We start from the raw sequence: 17,121 nt of genomic DNA on the forward strand, positions 1-17,121 counted from the left end.
CTGCAGCTGGGGCATCTGCTGTGTTTGGAGCCAGATTTCCAGGAGCAATCTTTCTTGGTGTACTTGTGGGATCACACTGGAAAAGTGGCTGCTGGCAAAGGAGGATCACAAGCAGAAAGTGAATGGCTGGGGGGGTGTGTAAAGCAGAGTATAGATGACATGCACACACACATGCACAGTCCCTATAAAAATGCTGAATTCTTCCTTGGGAAGGCAGTGCTTTCTTCTGAATGCCTGTAGTGTGGAGATGAAGTTGGAGGCTAGCCTTGGACATTCAAGGAACAACCAGTACTGTTTCCCCAGCGTCACCAGCAAACTGAACTCTGTATATGTGTGTGAGTGCAGATCCTCTGGGATTCTCAGAGCACTGCTGTTTTTACCAAACAGGCCCCACAATAATACCTAAGTCGTTTCGTATGAAGTTTTACTTGTGACTTTCTGTTTTTCCTGACCTTTACTTCCATGCTGAGAATGTCTGTAAAGGCCCTCTGTTTTCCCCTCATCACAAAGCTTTCAGCAAGTTTTATGTCATGACCCATTTCTAATTTAGTCCCACTTCTGTCCTGAACTAAACCAAAAGATCACGAACAAGTGCATATTCAGTCCTGTCTCATTTTAAAGCCAACTGTACCTCTTCCCATGCAATCCACCTTTCTACTTACAGCATCCATATCCTGTTCAATGGGACTGATGCTGCAGGGCCTTTCTTTGTGCCAACCAGACACTCCTGAGCTTGGCTTTGATTTTGTGTATCCTTAAAAATGGATACTTCCTACTGCAGTTCCCACAGGTGGTGATAGCCCCATCAAGTCCCCTCAAAGCTCCTCTTTTACAAACTATTTCCAGACCTGATAGTGGTAATTAGTACCAGCTAGGATGACTCTCCTTTTTAGCCCCAGCCCTGGTGACTGGAGGAACAGGCACACATGGGCACTCTTGGGCACAGCCACACTGCCCACATGTGCATGGGCAAACACCACTGCTCCCTCTGCTCTCTTGCCTTCTTTCCCATGCCCCCACCGAGGGAATTCTGGGAGAAATGTCCCAGGTGAGGCCCCACTTGTCCTTTCACTTCCTGCTGAGTGTTGCTGTGTGCATGTGTGTGTGCACACACAAGTGAACATGACAGACTGGGAGGATCAGAGAAGAACAGTCTCATGGGAAAGCTGCGGCTTCTGCTCTGTAATCCCACCTTTCGCCCTTTCTTCCTGGAAAGCTCTTGCCTCCTAGTTTCCTTCCATGCAGGGGTGACTTCAAAGCCCTTGGGAAAGGAAAACTACTGCTTCGTGTATGTCTCCATGTGAGATAATCTCTGCCATTCACCCCCTCTGGAGGTGGGTTTTGCTGCTGTGTATAAGTTCCCAGTCTTAGTGTACCACACGTGCCCTCTCTCCACATTCTTTCTCCTACTGTAGTCACAGCCAGTAAGCCTTTCCATGAAGCATTCCATCTGAGACCAAGGGGAGGCTGGGGAAGGGGGTGGTGCAGAAGGGCAGTAATTTTTTGAGTTTTTTTTTCTTCATTTTGTGTCACTCATCCCAATGTACTGAGCTGACATGAAAGACAAAACAAGCACTATCTCTGTGGGGCCACAGACAGGATGGGAGGGGTGCCTGCCTCAGTGATGGCCAAAACTTGGCCTCCACACATTGGCCTGCATGCCTGTTCTTGCTGCAGAGAATTTGGGCCTGGCCACCTGAAACCGAGAGGCAGAGGCTGAGTTTGGAGGAGGTCCCTGTCCCACCTGTCCAGGCTCTGGGGAGCTCTGATATGGCTTAGGGGAGGGGCTGAGCTCCACCTGGAAGGGTGCTGGTGTAGCAGGGGCAGAAGAGGCCATTTCTGTTCTCCACAATGGCTCATCCAGCGTGGTGGCTGAGCGGGGCATAAGCACAGTGGGTGCCAGGCTGCTGGAGGCTGGCATGGGAGCCGGAGTGGAGAAGCGACGAATCTCCTGGGTCTTGGCTATTTTCACAGGGACCTGCTTGGCTGCCACGAAGGATGAGCTAGCCTGTGGGGTTGGCTGACCAGGAGTAGTCTGAGTGCTGGGGTTTGGGGGATCCCCAAAACAGAACATGGCTGACTTCAATTGATAGGGCTGGTGACGCATTAAATCAATGACCTTGATCCCTGATTTCTGGCCAGGTGCCTTTTTCACTTTGCTCTCTGCTTTGCTAGCCTGAGATTTGCTGGCTGCCAGAGGATAGAAAGGGGAATGCATTGGGTTGTAAGCTATTGGAGGAGGAGCCCGGATGTTGGGTGAATATTTCCAGCATGAGGGTAGAGAAGGGGATGGAGAGGGGGTCCTGGGCTTAGACTCTGGCTTCGGTGTTGTTTCCACCACATATTTGTCCATGCGGCTCTGGCGTTTGGCAAAGAGCTCTGCCCCCTTGCCTTTAAGCTGAGGCATGTCCTGGGCCCCATTGACCAATCCAGCATCTTGCTGAGGCTTGGGGGCCACCGGAGGTGGGGTCTTGAACTTGCGGCCTGAGGACTGCATGAAGTTGCAGGCCTCAGCACCCAGGCTGAGGAAGTCCTCCTCAGGCCCAGACTCAAAGCCCGCTGCAGGGTGGTCACCCTTTGGCTTCTCATCCAGGTTCTGCACCAGAGACAGGAGCTCAGGATTGGGTGAATTCTTCTTCTTCTCCTCAATCTTACTGAACATGGGTTTCTTGTTGCCCCGTCGGCGAGCCTCCTGCAGGATGCCTGTGCGGGGAGCTGGCACAGCAATCCTCTGCTCCCTGGAGGTTAAGGGCTCTGAAGGAGGTCGTGGCGTTGCTGGAGTTATGGCAGGAGAAGGCTGTTTTGGCACAGGGGAGCTGCTTCTCATGTGCTGTGATGGTGCTGGACTAATATACAATGAAGAAGAGGCTGTTCCAGGGACTCGTGGCTGGGATGCTGTGGAGGCCACATCCCCTCCTGGCTTTGAGGGAGTTGACAGAAAGATAGAGGTGGTGGATGTCCGGGCAGTGTTGGCAGAAGGCTTGACCTCTGAAGCGCTTCCTCCCCCTTTTGGCTGTGACTCCAGTGGTGATGTTGGTCTTCCTGGTGCAGGAATATACAGAGATGTGGAGGAGCTGACTGGACCACGCCGTGTTGGCTCTGGGGCATTGGCAGGTGTTCCTGGAACCAGAGGTGAGAAAGGGGGAACCACTGTGCTTTGCCCACCCAGACTTTCAGTGGGTTTTTTGGGTGCAGGCGGCCTAAAGATGACAGAGGACGTTGCTGGACGCTGGCCAGAAAAGCCAGGAGTAAAGGGCCGTGCAGACCTGTTGAACATGCTTGTTGAACTTGCAGAGAAGGGGTCGGGGGTGCTTGGGGGAGGAGGGAAGAAAGTGGGGCTGGGGGCAGTCAGGAGCTGAGTGGGGACAGTGGCTGGCTGCTTGCTGGGCACTTGCACAGCCTCCAGGTGGATGCTGAGGGGCACATTGTCTGCCTTCTGTGGCACAGGCATATCTCCGTTCACTGTGCCCTGCTTTGGCTGGGCAGCTGGGGCAAGCTCTGGGCTCTTCTGCACTGAAGTTTTCTCAACTGTGTACTTCCCAGCCCGTTCCCTCTGCTGCTCAAATAATCGTGCTCCTTTACCTGAAGCTTCACTCAAACCTTTTTGCTTCTCTTCCTTCTGTTCAGAGTCAGATTTGGACTTTTCAATGTCTAGGTAAGTGTTGTCCCAGTCTGAGTGATTAGTTAGGCTTCGGGCATCAGAGAAACCTTCCTCATCAAATTCAGATTCACTGGTTGGAAAAACTCCGTCTTCCTCCTCGTAGGAGCGGTCTTCATCCACACTGCCAAAGCTCACCAATGTATACTTCTTAGCCCTCTGCCTGCGTTTCTTGAACATCAGCACCCCCTTGGAGTGGGGGTTGGGTGCATCTGTCAGCAGGGATGCAATGGTTCTGCACTTGGTTTTGGCTTCTTTCACATTCTTCTCCTGGATGCTTTCGTGGCGGTGGAGCTCTGGAAGAGATAGAAAGAGGCACTCTGAGAGGTCAGAAAAGGTTGGGTGGGCAAAGGTGGACAGGGAAATGGCTATAGGTCCTCTAGTGAACATAAGAGGAAACACAGCCCTTGCCCTTTTTTTTCATTCCACTTTTGCTGGTTATAGAAACTGTCTTTATAAACTGTGTCTTTATAGCTGTTGGTAGAAAATCAGGAGCAGTTTTCTCTTTCCTGCAAACACACTAGAAGTCAATGCAGGTGTGGGGAGGGAACTCCTCCCACTCCGATGGCCAGTCTAAGTTTACTCATCAGACCTGGGATTTCCTATTTCCAAAGCATGTGAACAAGAGTCCCTGATGTTTTTACAGTGCTTCCCTTGCTTGTGGAAATTTTTACCATTTATTTTTCACCCTGAAGGTGGAGCCCTGCTTTCTGTAGATGTTCCTTCTACCATTTAGAGGATTGCACGTGTGCAAAAAGGAGGGGTGCTCTGCAGGCACAGCAGGGCCGCTCCTGATCTAAGCCCTGCAATGTCAGCTCCAGTCAGTGTGGTGCAGCAGCATTGTGTGTAGGGCTGTTTGCTGCTCTGCAGCAGCCCTGCCACTGCAGGAGGCAAAGGAAGAATGATTTCATCCTTGCTGTGGTCTCTTCCCTGTGCCCCATGCCTGGCATGGAAGAAGAGTACTTGCTCCTGAGCAAGAATCCCAGATCCCCACAACTGATCAGCCAGACCAGAAGGAAACCCACTTAGGCTTGCTTGGAAAAGACACCACCTGTTGGGACACTGGCATAACAGTGTGGGATAATCATTTTCCACCTGCTCTGTGGTCAGTAAAGCCCCAGGGAGGAGCACTGTATCCTCTGTCTTTGTGTGCAGGGAAAGCAGGTGGTGAACAGGATTCAATAGTAAAACCAGGCTTGTCTGCCAGTGAAAGTATGGACATGCCTTGAATCACTGCTGAAGTGACAGAAGTCAGCATTAGCCTTGCACAGAAAAAAAGCCCCACATACCTAAACCACAGACTAATTTGTGATGTCTTTCATTTCACCCTTTTTCATTGCCTTTTTCCCAGCATGATAGTACAGATGAAACAACCATCCACTGTACATATCTAATAATTTGTCAAAAAAAACACCTTGTCCAGCCCTGACATTCCCAAGAGACATGTAATAAATTCTGCTGTGCTGAAGGGAGAGGAGAGGAGAGGAGAGGAGAGGAGAGGAGAGGAGAGGAGAGGAGAGGAGAGGAGAGGAGAGGAGAGGAGAGGAGAGGAGAGGAGAGGAGAGGAGAGGAGAGGAGAGGAGAGGAGAGGAGAGGAGAGGAGAGGAGAGGAGAGGAGAGGAGGAGAGGAGAGGAAGGAGAGGAGAGGAGAGGAGAGGAGAGGAGAGGAGAGGAGAGGGAGGAGAGGAGAGGAGAGGAGAGGAGAGGAGAGGAGAGGAGAGGAGAGGAGAGGAGAGGGGTGCAAGGCAGTACTGAGGGATGGTGTTAGCTCAAGAGATTGTGGAAGCTGCTCAGTCCTCTCAGGATCTCACTTCTGATCAATTTATCACAAAGCATTCATTCAATGTGAACTTGTTAATGTCAGAGTAACCTGCAGTGAGGGACAGGGAGCTTAGTTAAGAAGTTTACTCATTTTCCTGAGGGCTGCAGTCTCCCAAAACCTTTCTAGTCTACACAATTGTGGCACCATCATTCCACACTGCATCAGTGTAACCACAGCAGAAAGAGCTTCCCTTTCCCACCCCATGCTGAAAATAAAGTGTTGATTTGCAAAGCTCTGTCCTTCCAGGAAGCTCTCAAAGTCTGCAGCCATTCCACAGCACATGCTGCTGCTTTGAGACTTCAGCAAGGGCAATTCTGTGGTTTGAGATCACTTCATGGGGATGCACAGTCCATTCCTCTCCTTTGCACCCAGAACTAGAAACAGGAAAAGCAATGCTGAAATGGCTCATTATTTGTACTTGCATTTGCAAAGTGAAGGCTCTTGGCAAAACTTTCCTTACAGAATAACTCCACCTTGCTGAACCAAGACTGAAGTAGTGTCCAGGTTTGTGTGTAGATTTAGTGTTCTTCAGGGCAGTCACAGACTTGCCCTCAAAGACCTGCTCTCCATGGTAGAAACAAGCTACAGACCCTGAAGGTCTGCCCACTTCACTTACAAATCTGCATGCCTGTGTCTCTAGGGGTTGTTGACAATGGAGAAAAATAAGGGAAGTTGTTACAAACAACTTACTAAAAGCTATACCTCACCTGGTGGTATTTTGCTTCTAAAGTTACAAGGAGAAAGAGCAGTCCCACAGGGTCTTAGTCAAGTGCAGAATATGTAAGCTCTGGCCTGAGTGACTCACAGGAGGATTTCTAGCATCAGGAGCTACCAGACAGGGAGCAACACCATTCAAAGTGATGTCTGCACAGCCCTTTCTGACAGCAGCCAACCATGGAAGTGCCAACTCTAAACTCTGGGCTAGCAAATACTGTCAGAGAAAATGTAACAAAAGATGGTCTTTAACTCCACCAGCCTGTAGTCCTAGCTCAGCATTAGGGTTCACGTACAACTTCCCTAGAAAGTTGCTCTGAACTGTCCTGTGCTCTGAAGGAGCTGGCAAATAGGGCCCTCTGGGACCTGCTTCTCACCTCCCTCTTTTCTTCTTCCTCCTTTCTCCTCATCAAAGGCTAAAGCACACAACCAATTACACCAGTCCTCCCAACAGAAAAATGGTCATGCTATCCAAGCTACAATCTTCCACAACAGTTTAAGAAAAAACAGGAAGAGAAATCTTCCTAAGATTACTTGTAGAAGGTAAAGAGCAAGAATGAAATCAGAATAGGCAAAAGAATGGGGTAAGGAGAGTAGACTAAAAAAAAGTAGAGGAAAGGAAAGAAGAAAGGAAGAAGAGAAAAGAGAAGAGAAGAGAAGAGAAGAGAAGAGAAGAGAAGAGAAGAGAAGAGAAGAGAAGAGAAGAGAAAGAGAAGAGAAGAGAAGAGAAAAGAGAAGAGAAGAGAAGAGAAGAGAAGAGAAGAGAAGAGAAGAGAAAAGAAAAGAAAAGAAAAGAAAAGAAAAGAAAAGAAAAGAAAAGAAAAGAAAAGAAAAGAAAAGAAAAGAAAAGAAAAGAAAAGAAAAGAAAAGAAAAGAAAAGAAAAGAAAAGAAAAAAGGATTTGTACCTGCATAAGGCTGATCCAAGCTTGAGAAAGTAGAGTCCAGACCTGGAGAGCTGGGCATGTCACAAAGCCCGTTTAATTCACAACTCCCCATAAACAGAAAGAGAGGCAATGAGAGACAGGCAAAGCAAAGCTCTTCTGGAGCAGAACCAAAACTCTGAGATGTCCAAGCTCTTTGCTATCAGTCCACAGGCCTTTTAAAGCCTCTCTTTTGTCTCGTAGGCTTTGCTGCTGAAAGCCATGAGGTCACTTTGTCTATTTTTGTCTTCATAGCTTCATCACTGAACAGTGTGATGGACGTTGTCACCTGGCACTTAAACTTACTCTTTCCCCCTCCCTGTACTCCCTGTAAGGAGAAACTCCTATTTTTTAGTTTAAAATAAGAAAATATACTCTATATTATCACAGCTTCTATGGTGTAAGCTTCAGGTTAGAAAGGTGCAGGCTTCAAGTTAGTGTTACCAATGCATTTCTGTGCCAAAGAGCCCCTCCGAGAGATAAAACTAACACAGTGTGCTTGTCCAACATGGAGAGGCAGAAGAAACCTGCACAGGAGGAAAATAAGTTCCCTTGCCTGAAACTCTCAGAGAGCACTCAGCTCCAGGTTAAGAGGAAGGAAAGAGAGAGCAGGGGCTTTCCTGTGTATATCAATTTTCTTCCATGTCTGAGGAGAACCAGTCCTCGGTTCAGATTTCTGTTGTGTACACAACTGAGGAACATTTAACAGAGGAGCATTGGGATTCTGGATGTCTGCAGTGAAGTTTTTAGCTGAATTAAAACAGCAGAGGCTGTTACCTACACTGAAAGCACTGAGGCTGTTACCTACACTGGTCGTGCCCAGGGAGGGTGACAGAGAGTTTGGAAACCAGGGAGAGGTGTTTTGGCAGCACCATTCAGAGCTCCAGCACAGGAGACTGAGAGGTGTTGAAAGATGAGATGCTGATAGTGAGGACTGTGGTGGATGGGAAGGAAGGGAATAGATGGTGCTGGGAAGTCTGTAGATCTCTGCAGTTGTGGCCTGCTCAGCATCTCTTCACACTTTGTCTAGTCCTGTCTTACCACTCCTTTCTGTACTCCAGCAATAGCTCCTGTGAGACAACCCCAGAGCTGTGGCCAAGGGACACCCTCCCATGACTCTCCCTCCAGCAGCCCCAGCCTTAGCAATTCTGTAGCCTTGGCAGACAATCTCCAGTGTTAGACTGGAAAAATGAAGGTCTGGCTATGCATGCTGAAATCCAGCAGCCATCACTGCACACCAAGAAGACAACTCTCACAAGGCAACACTGCTGTAGTGACAAGACCTGTCACGTGTCATACAGAGGCTCTTAGTGCAAGAGCAATGAAAGTGGTTCTTCTTCAAGCCTCTTCCTTGATGAATATTTACACATATCGGGATATATGTATATATACGTGTCTTTGGGGAAACCTTTTAATATTGATACATACCACTGGAATGAAAATACAGCTCAGTCTCTTGAAGGAACATTCAAATGGAATAGATAAAAGAGTAAAAGGAAGGGTTATAAAACTCTGATAAATTCTGTTGGTGTAGTGAATAATTTCTATAGAAAACTTTTTGTTAACTTCTAAAGCACTTATTTCATGTACACAATGAATTCTGTTGGAAAAAACCCACAAAAAGGAAAAATTTCTATTAAGCAAAGCCTATGGAAGTTTTCCTCTTAACTAAGTTTCACTGAAGTGAAATTATTTTTGTTACCTAATTACAGTAAAAAGAAGTATAAAAAGTAAAAATCTTTCCAAGATCAGACCTTATTAAAAGAAAGCATTTTAATGCCCAGGAAAGCTACTGAACAAGCAGACTTACATGAGGTCAGATACTGTTCATGTTCTCTAGGAAACAAAAACCAGTAAATTTTATTACCAAGACCGAATTCTAGAAAAGCCATTACTATAGAAAATAAGGTACTCTGCTAGTTCTGGAGATAAAGAGCCTGTTCCTCTGTGATGAAATACTACTTGTCAACTGCTTTTTTCATATGAGGTCACCTCGAATTTTGTTCTTCCAGCTATTTATGTCAGACAAGGTCATTTTTCCATGGCTAATGTTGCAAATATCTCAGTAAGTCATTAGAGGCTACAGACATCTCATACTTTACATACCTGAAGTCCTTTCAAAATAAGATTTGGATGGGTTATATTGACCTTCTAAGTATTTCCCTTGAAAGTCTCAACGTTTAAAGCTTTGATCAGTATTTAAATTGCAAACAGTTAAGCAGAGGGGTATATATTCTTTTTCATCAAAGTAAAGCTAAAACTCTTGGGATAGGAAATATTTGTCATTCTTGGATATTTTCACACTTCCATCACATAACCTGTGCATAATATAAAACACAGATATGGCTTCAGTTCCAATTTAGGATGCTACAGACAAATGCTACAGTCCTACTCAAGTCTGAAACACTTTAGCATGTATCTGAGGTTATATAGTTAAAATACTTGTCAAACCAGTGTTTCTTCTTAAATGGCTAGTGATTTTAAATGTGCCACTGAGACACTGCCCCACTGCAAAGTACTGTTTTTGGAAAAACAGAAAGAAACAGGCTGTTCTGAAGGTAAGTTAACAGCCCAGGGAAAGAAACATGCCCATTCATTTTGTAGATCTTTGAGCATTTTTAGCCATACTGCTGTTGGAGAGCTCTGTTAGGCAGAGAGGGTGTAGAGACATCACTGTGCATGGCTGCAATATCTTAGTCCCATGGTGTCCAGCTGGACACTTGAGTAGCTTTTTCATTCAAAAAATCTCTCAGCTGGGTGACAGTTTGCCCTTCTTTCTGAGCTAGATGGAAATATAAGGGCAAAAGTGCAAAGGGTAGCACACATGGCCAGTTTTTCTGTGCTGACAGATCACACCTGGGCCCTGGATATTCCCTACATTGCCCTCTCCCAAAGGAGAACTTTCTTTTGCCAGGACAGCACCTGTTTAATGCACTAGTGAATCTGTCTTTTGCAGTTTTAGCCCAATTTCCTCTGAAAGATTTATTCAGTCAATGCTGCACGTCTTTTGATCTTACCCATTTCATGCTAATAGTGTTTGAGTCCATTTGCTAATTTTAAGAGTCTGAAGTCACAAAGATACAATGCTCCTACAAGTTTACATGGAAATAGGAGGCTCAGCAGAGGAGAGACCCCACCACAGGAAGCGAGAAGCCTGAGTGCAGTCTTAATTTGGCATCAAAAACTGGTAAGAAAACACACTCACACACACATGCACACACATACACACACACACACAGAGAGAGAGAAAAGCTTTCTCATTTTGAATGTGAGAGACAGACATCAGAGAGATTTGCATTTACTAGACATGAGAGAATGAGATATCAAATACAAAACATAAATTAAAAGGATGCCAGGATCTGCTAAGTCTGCTGCTGACAAAATTGATGTCTGACAGCAGGATACCACTGATTGATCACGTCTTTTGTCTTTCAGTCTATCCAACATCTACTCCAGTGATACTGACAAGTATATGCTCACCATCTCACTATGTGGACTTGATTAATCCACTTGCCAGATAGTCTCATTGACCAGTTGATTTTAGTCATTTTCTGCAACTGTTCAAGCTCCTGCCACATTAAAAATTCTAGCCTTTCATGAGACACTGTATATCTTCCATGTGTTACGTCATCTGCCAATTAATACACAGCAATTTCACTGAACCCCCATGACACCACTGAAAATGGTATTATTGCTATTTCTTGTTACTGCTCACTAGATGCAACACCCAAGAGAAACAAGCCACATTTACAAAGCTTCACTAGCAGGGATTAGCATCTGAAAAAAGCAGATAGGAAGACAATAGTGCTGTACCTGGGAACACTTTTGAGCTCCTCAGTCCAGGTAACCCCCCTCCCTCCCCAGTGTCCCCCACACACCTGGGTTTCTCTGGGAAGAAAAACCAGAGAGAAGCTGCAAGGTGTCTCAGCTCAGTTCCAGATGTGAGTAACAGCAGTCTGGGGGCTGTGGTGTGCCCCACAGTACATGCTGCTCGTTCCGTCTAGGTGCAGCCAGAGGATAAGATCCACTGACAGAAGAGAAGAGGGTTGGGATTTTTTATCATCTGTCTCCTTGCCAGTCATATAACATTGAGGTGGAGAGGACCTTTGATTGACGTTAGTGTTTAAAGCTCTGTGGGTGAAAATATAGAGGTAGTCCTGTTGGATTCAGAAGGCCAGTGAAACACTACTACCAACTTAGCCAGTTAGCTCATCTGACATCATGAGCCATTAATAGTGATGTTTTCTGTTCTATTCTTAGCCAATTGTGTGGTCACCTTACGGTACTCCTATCTCATCCATATTTCTCTCGTTGGAAAAGTCATGTGGAACTGTATCAAGTATCTTATAGAAGCCAGCATATACTGTGTTCGTGTTATTCCTTCAGCCTGAAGTCTTATCTTACTGAGCAGGTCAAAGACTCTTTCTAATTTTTGTTAGTCCATGTTGATTTTACTTTTCATTTTGTTTTCTGCAAAATGCACCAAAAAATCACTTCATGCACCTAATTGAAGCTAAATAATTGTTTTTTTCTTATTATCACAGTCTACGTCTGCTAGAAGGGTATATTCTTCTCATTATTCCAAGGTACTTGGCAAGGACTGAGGACCATTCTGAACAAGTTTCATTAATTCCTTACATTTGACCTCTACAGAGAAGCTGACTGAGCCTTGTCCTTTCAGTATAGTCAGTGTATCAAGATATGCTGAATCTACTCACCCCCATTTCTGCTCCTGTGTCTTTCTGCAAAGAGTGAGATTCTTAGTTAATGTAAGTGGTAGATACTGATGACAATAAAGCTTTACACATTTCCCAGCAAACTGGTGTCCCTTCCTATGATGTGTTTAAGTGAAACTGAAGAACAATTAGCCAGGTATTGGCCAGATTGACAGTTTTCTCCTTCCTAACTATAATTTTCTCTCACTTCTCTTGAGTAATGCCTGTTGTTTAATCACTCCTTGTCAAAGTCCTTTTATGCCTCACCCTTTTATGCCTCTCCCTCATCCATCAATATCACTTTGTCTCAAAAACATTTCAGTGTTGTCCCTGAGCAGACTTGTCCCTATCTTGTCAGAAAGCTTGTCCCATATTACTTTCAGAACTGATGGAAACAACTGGATGGGGAAAGGATTCCTGTTGTCTTTTTGCATTACAAATTCTTTCAACTAATATGTCAAAACCCTGGAATCTAAAACTACCAGCTTGATTAAGACAGTCTATGGGGTTATATGTATAGCTGTTTCAGTGTGATTATCTAATCATCTTTGTGATCTGAGCTATTGGCAAAATTTTGATTTAATACCATTGTTCCCCATCAGCCTTACACATCCTAAGTCAGAGTAGAAGTGCATGTTCAAGGCCAGGCTATGTTAACATATGAGACAACAGAGTCTGAAAAAATCATTAATTGGGGCTCTGCAAGGACCATGGAAATGTCAGCTTGGAAGCAAACTCTGACACTGCTTCACAAGCAGCAGGATGATGAAGGACCTCTGATCTTGTCTGAGGAACTGTGACCCAGAGTCAGAGTCCCTGTGCTGACAATAATAACATAGAAGTAACGTCTGAGTAACTGATTGTTTAAAAAAAGGTGCTTCAAATGGTATCTCATACAGTAGAAGTACTAGAACAAATGAGAGTATACACCTTTTCATTTCAGGAATCACATCGTTTTCCTCCATACATCTTCAAATGCTAAAGATCTTTCCCCTCCCAGAGAGTATTATCTGCAGCTAGATTTATCTTGAGCTAACACATGTTCAGCTAAATTTGTGTCTCTGTCAGGCTCTGGGGCAGCAGGATTGCAGTGAGGTGCAAAGGTTGAGCAGAGCAGAGCTCTATCAGCTTTATTTCCAGAGCTGCAACCCACAACGTCTTCACTGAAATGCTGGACAAGAGTGATGCCTGAGGGAACGGTCCTGGAGGTCTCCAGTAAGAATACCTGAGGAAGATGGCAAATTACTTGTGACAATTATGAGATGACTCAAGAAAGAATGAAAAATTCATCCACCCTAGCTAAGACAGACAACAGTAGTTTATAATCTGGGTTCTGCCCCATTAATATATCAGCCTGAAAATACTACCTCTGCTTTCCGTAGAAGGACATCAACCGAAGGAATAAGATTAAATGTCATACTCAAGCCTAAAGGTGGAGAAATGGAGAGAGAGGGCTCTAGATGCCTGGTGTTTATCTCTCTATAGTCTTTAATAAATGCCTTCCAAGGGGCAGAGAATTCACACATGAATGACAGTTACTAAGTGGGGTTTCTTAAACAAAGACATACAACTAAACTGCTGCTGCAGTGTATGGAAACTGATTTTCCAAGCAGAAGCAATTTCCAGTTTCATGCATGCTGAAATGAGATCACTCCCTCCATCTGTGGTTCAACCATGGAAGCTGTTGTCCTTGTTTCCTGAAAGGCTGGCTGCTCATAGAGTGGCAAGGGCCAAGGGTGATTCAGCATGGCTTCATAATGCTAGGAACAGACTTCTGTAAGATCAATAGTTCAGGAATTAATTTTAATCTCCTGGTCTAAGCAGAATGCTTTTCTATTTTACTTTAAGGCATGTAGGATGTAATAGTAGTAGGCTATTATCCTAAACCTCTTGGTCTCCTAGACTGCAGTGAATGTCAAAACCAGTGAGTTAGTCTAACAGTCACATAACTGTGATCATTAGAGTTACAACTGTCAGAGCTGAAAGCCAAATAGAAAATGTGCAATAACTTCAAGCTGCCATTCAGATACTTCATCTTGCTCACAGCCCCTGTGGCCTATACCAGTTGTAACAGGCTGAGAGATGGCTTGCTGCACTCACCCTCTCTGCAGAGAAATGTGACTGCAGTCACTCTCAGAAGAGGTAATCTCTATGACCTGCTGATGAATAGGCCACTTATTTATAAGCAACCTATCTTTTCAAGTGATGCTGCTGTACATCCGCTTTAAACAAGAAGGATTTCCTTTTCTGATATGGAATGAGTAACTTTGATGACTCTGCACAGGCAGCCAGGCCCATATAAAGCAGAGGAGGAAATTTCCCCACCCAGTTTTCCCTCCTTCCTCTACCATACATGGAGAGGCTCTTGAATCCTAGGAACTAAAAATAGTTCAGCAGATAAGTTTAAATTAAGATATTTTGAAGCACTTCTTTCACTGACACAGTGTGATAGCAAGTTAGGAATAGACTGCTGTTCCTGGTATGTCTGTCCTATTTCCAGTTGTGGAAAAGGCTGAGACTTTTGTCCTGTGAGATGATTTACAATGGGGCTGAAAATACAGTGCACCCCAGAGAGCACAAGTGGCTGAGAAGAAGCAACCCTGGCTACAGATGGATCCCAAGCCTCCAAAGGTGGGGTGAGAAGAGAAGGACACTGCAGAACCTATGAGAAACCAAAGAACTTCACCTGTAATTACTTGTGGCAACTATAGTCTGATTCTCCCTGCCACAAACTCCCACTTTCCCCCTGAAACTGATGTAGATTTTTAAATTTCTATTTTCTGTCTAGAGATAGGAAGTAAAGAACAAAGTTATAGAAAACCCAAGAGTGACAGCAGTAGCAGCGTTACTGAGATCCTTCAGGGCAACAGAGCAGTGAAGAATGTCAGTTGCTACTCTTGGTGATGTGCAAAAGAATTATTATGTATCTCTGTTCTTTTTCAGGGATTTCAGTTATTTATATAGAGGTTTGATGTTTCTAAATACTCATCTAGAAATAATGTACCCTCAATTCTGTTTGCTTGAGGTGCAGGGAGAAGTGGGAAAAGGAGACAGTTTCTGGAGCTTAAAAATTACAGTGAAAAGTTAGAAAGAATTAAAACAAAGGACAAGAGAAATATCCCCAAAATTGAAGTAAACATCAGAGCAGATATGAGAAAGTAGTACATTCTAGGAAGAAAGGATAAGGAACAGTGGGGGTCAGTCCCAACAAAACAGTTTTTCACATTCTTATGGTGCAGTGGTGGGAGCTGAAGAAGGCTGTGGCAAGGTATTTGCAGATGCACTGGGAATATATTTAACTAGTGCTTCAAAAGGCAGCCATCTGCAAAGGTATTCACAGTGGCTCTTAAATGTTTCCTGCCTATATATCGATACTTAGGCTCTCCCAACTGATAGTCCAAGTCACTTCCTGGAGCTAACTCAGGTTTTAAAACTCTGCCTGACTTTTAAACCATTATTTCACATTCCTGTTTAGCAAAACCCAGGAGTGTCTGTGTCCCAGTATAGGGTGGTGTGCTGTGGATATTGCTGAGGAAAGGCAGAGGAACAGAACTTTAAATGCTGCTGTCTCCATGGGAGCCTAGAGCAGCTGTAGGAGCTGGAGCAATGCTAGCCCAGACATCCTCACCAAGGCTGCACCTTTCTGGCAAGAGATGCTCTACCGTGTCCCCCCATGCCAGTCCAAGCAGCCTCCCATGGAGCCAGGGAGCTCAGCAGTCCCCTATCCTCCACCTGTGTTTATACTGTGTTTATTCCAGGTATGGGTGTTCTTTAGCTCTGCTCACCACATAATGAACACCTTCCGTCTCTCTTCCTTATTTGCTTGCTTCCCTCACAGTCACTGGCTGCTGAACTGGAGTTCTGGTTTAATGGCTGCTGTGCTCCAGCATGATCAGGATGTAGAATTTTGCTTTCTCATTTACTGGTAAGATCCCTAACACAAGAAAACATCCTGTGAGTTACCATCCCTGGCAGAGTAACTCCTACAGAAGGACACCCTTGGCCAAACATAAACCAAAAAGAGGGTGAGCAGTGAAGGAGTGATAGGAGAATTAAAATATTACCTCAGTCTGCAGTGCTTCTGGGAACCCTAACTCCAGCTGGCAATATTATTGCATCATCTCCTGCCATGGCATATTATCTTGCCATCAGAAATGCTCTGAATTAAATACATAGTTTTTCTGGGATCCCTCTGTACTGATGCAGTCCATGGAAATAAATCTTGATGTAAAGCAATTGCTCTTGTACTGCTAGGACTATCGGGTGGCAGGGAGCAGCTGAACATGCCTTTCTCAACATTCACCTCATGCTTGGACATCATTCAAAGGGGGAAAAATAGCTTCATCTTTAGGGAGGCTGAGATTGCTGATTTCTTTCCTGTCCTAAGGAAAATGAGAGCTAAAGACTAGGAAGAAGTAGAGCAAGGCACCAGGTCAGGTGCAGTGCCCAGCAGAGCAAGACATAAGGGACCCAGCTGAGCCTCCCCTTGTAACACTGGAAAGAGCAGCAGGACAGTGCCCTGTCTGAAGGAAGCACCTAGGTTTGAAAGTTACCTCTACAGGAGTCCTTAGGCAGAACAGATAAAAGAATATTTAGCCCAAAGATAAAATAGAGGTTTAGTAATTGCCTTGCAGTATTATCTGTCCTGGGTAAAATGTCTAGCATTTGAAGCAGAGGATCAGAAGTTAGAATCCACGTGTCTTCTTTCTGATTCAGTCTAGTAACTTTTCTGTGTCTCTTTTCCATTCTGTCACTTTTTTAAAGTCACTTCTTTAAAACTTTATTTCCAGGCTCACAGAAATGTAATGAGTTATAGTACACTGAGGTACATATATGAAGATAAATTTATGCTCACCTTGTTTTTAATACAACTAGATAGATCACAACTGTGAAATCAGATAACACTTTGTTCTGCACTCATATTTGTGCTTGAAATACTCTATGTGTATCAGAAATGATATTCACAATCAAGGTCACTTCATGTCCAACACCCATATACTACACTACATTTTTCAGTACTTTATTCCACATGGAAAGGTCCTGACTATCAGGGATGGCGCTACAAGGAACTGTTTCAAGCTAATTTACCAACTCCTGCCTGTCCTTGCTGGCAACCATCCACTGCCAACACCTAAAAAATTATAAATTCTACCTGAACTCACCAGCTGCTGCCAGCCAGACATGAGCATCCTTGCTGGAGTGAATGCCTGCAGGGAAAGTTGATGTAGAAGAGTCCCTCCCTGCACTGGACAGGGTGAGAGAAATAAATCTGTTTCTGACAAGACACTTTT

At 44.8% G+C, this 17,121-nt stretch overlaps 1 protein-coding gene across 1 annotated transcript in view; it reads right to left on the bottom strand.

Annotated features, from left to right (window-relative positions):
• Positions 1–1,618: 1,618 nt before the first annotated feature.
• Positions 1,619–17,121, bottom strand: part of SYNPO2L (synaptopodin 2 like) — a 31,878-nt gene continuing 16,375 nt past the window's right edge. Inside the window, exon 4 of the mRNA XM_064716789.1 lies at positions 1,619–3,954. Coding sequence (XP_064572859.1) covers positions 1,619–3,954 — 2,336 coding nt within the window. The remainder of the gene's footprint in view (positions 3,955–17,121) is intronic.

This window comes from Zonotrichia leucophrys, chromosome 6 (assembly GCF_028769735.1).
Source record: "Zonotrichia leucophrys gambelii isolate GWCS_2022_RI chromosome 6, RI_Zleu_2.0, whole genome shotgun sequence".
Lineage (NCBI taxonomy): Eukaryota > Metazoa > Chordata > Aves > Passeriformes > Passerellidae > Zonotrichia > Zonotrichia leucophrys.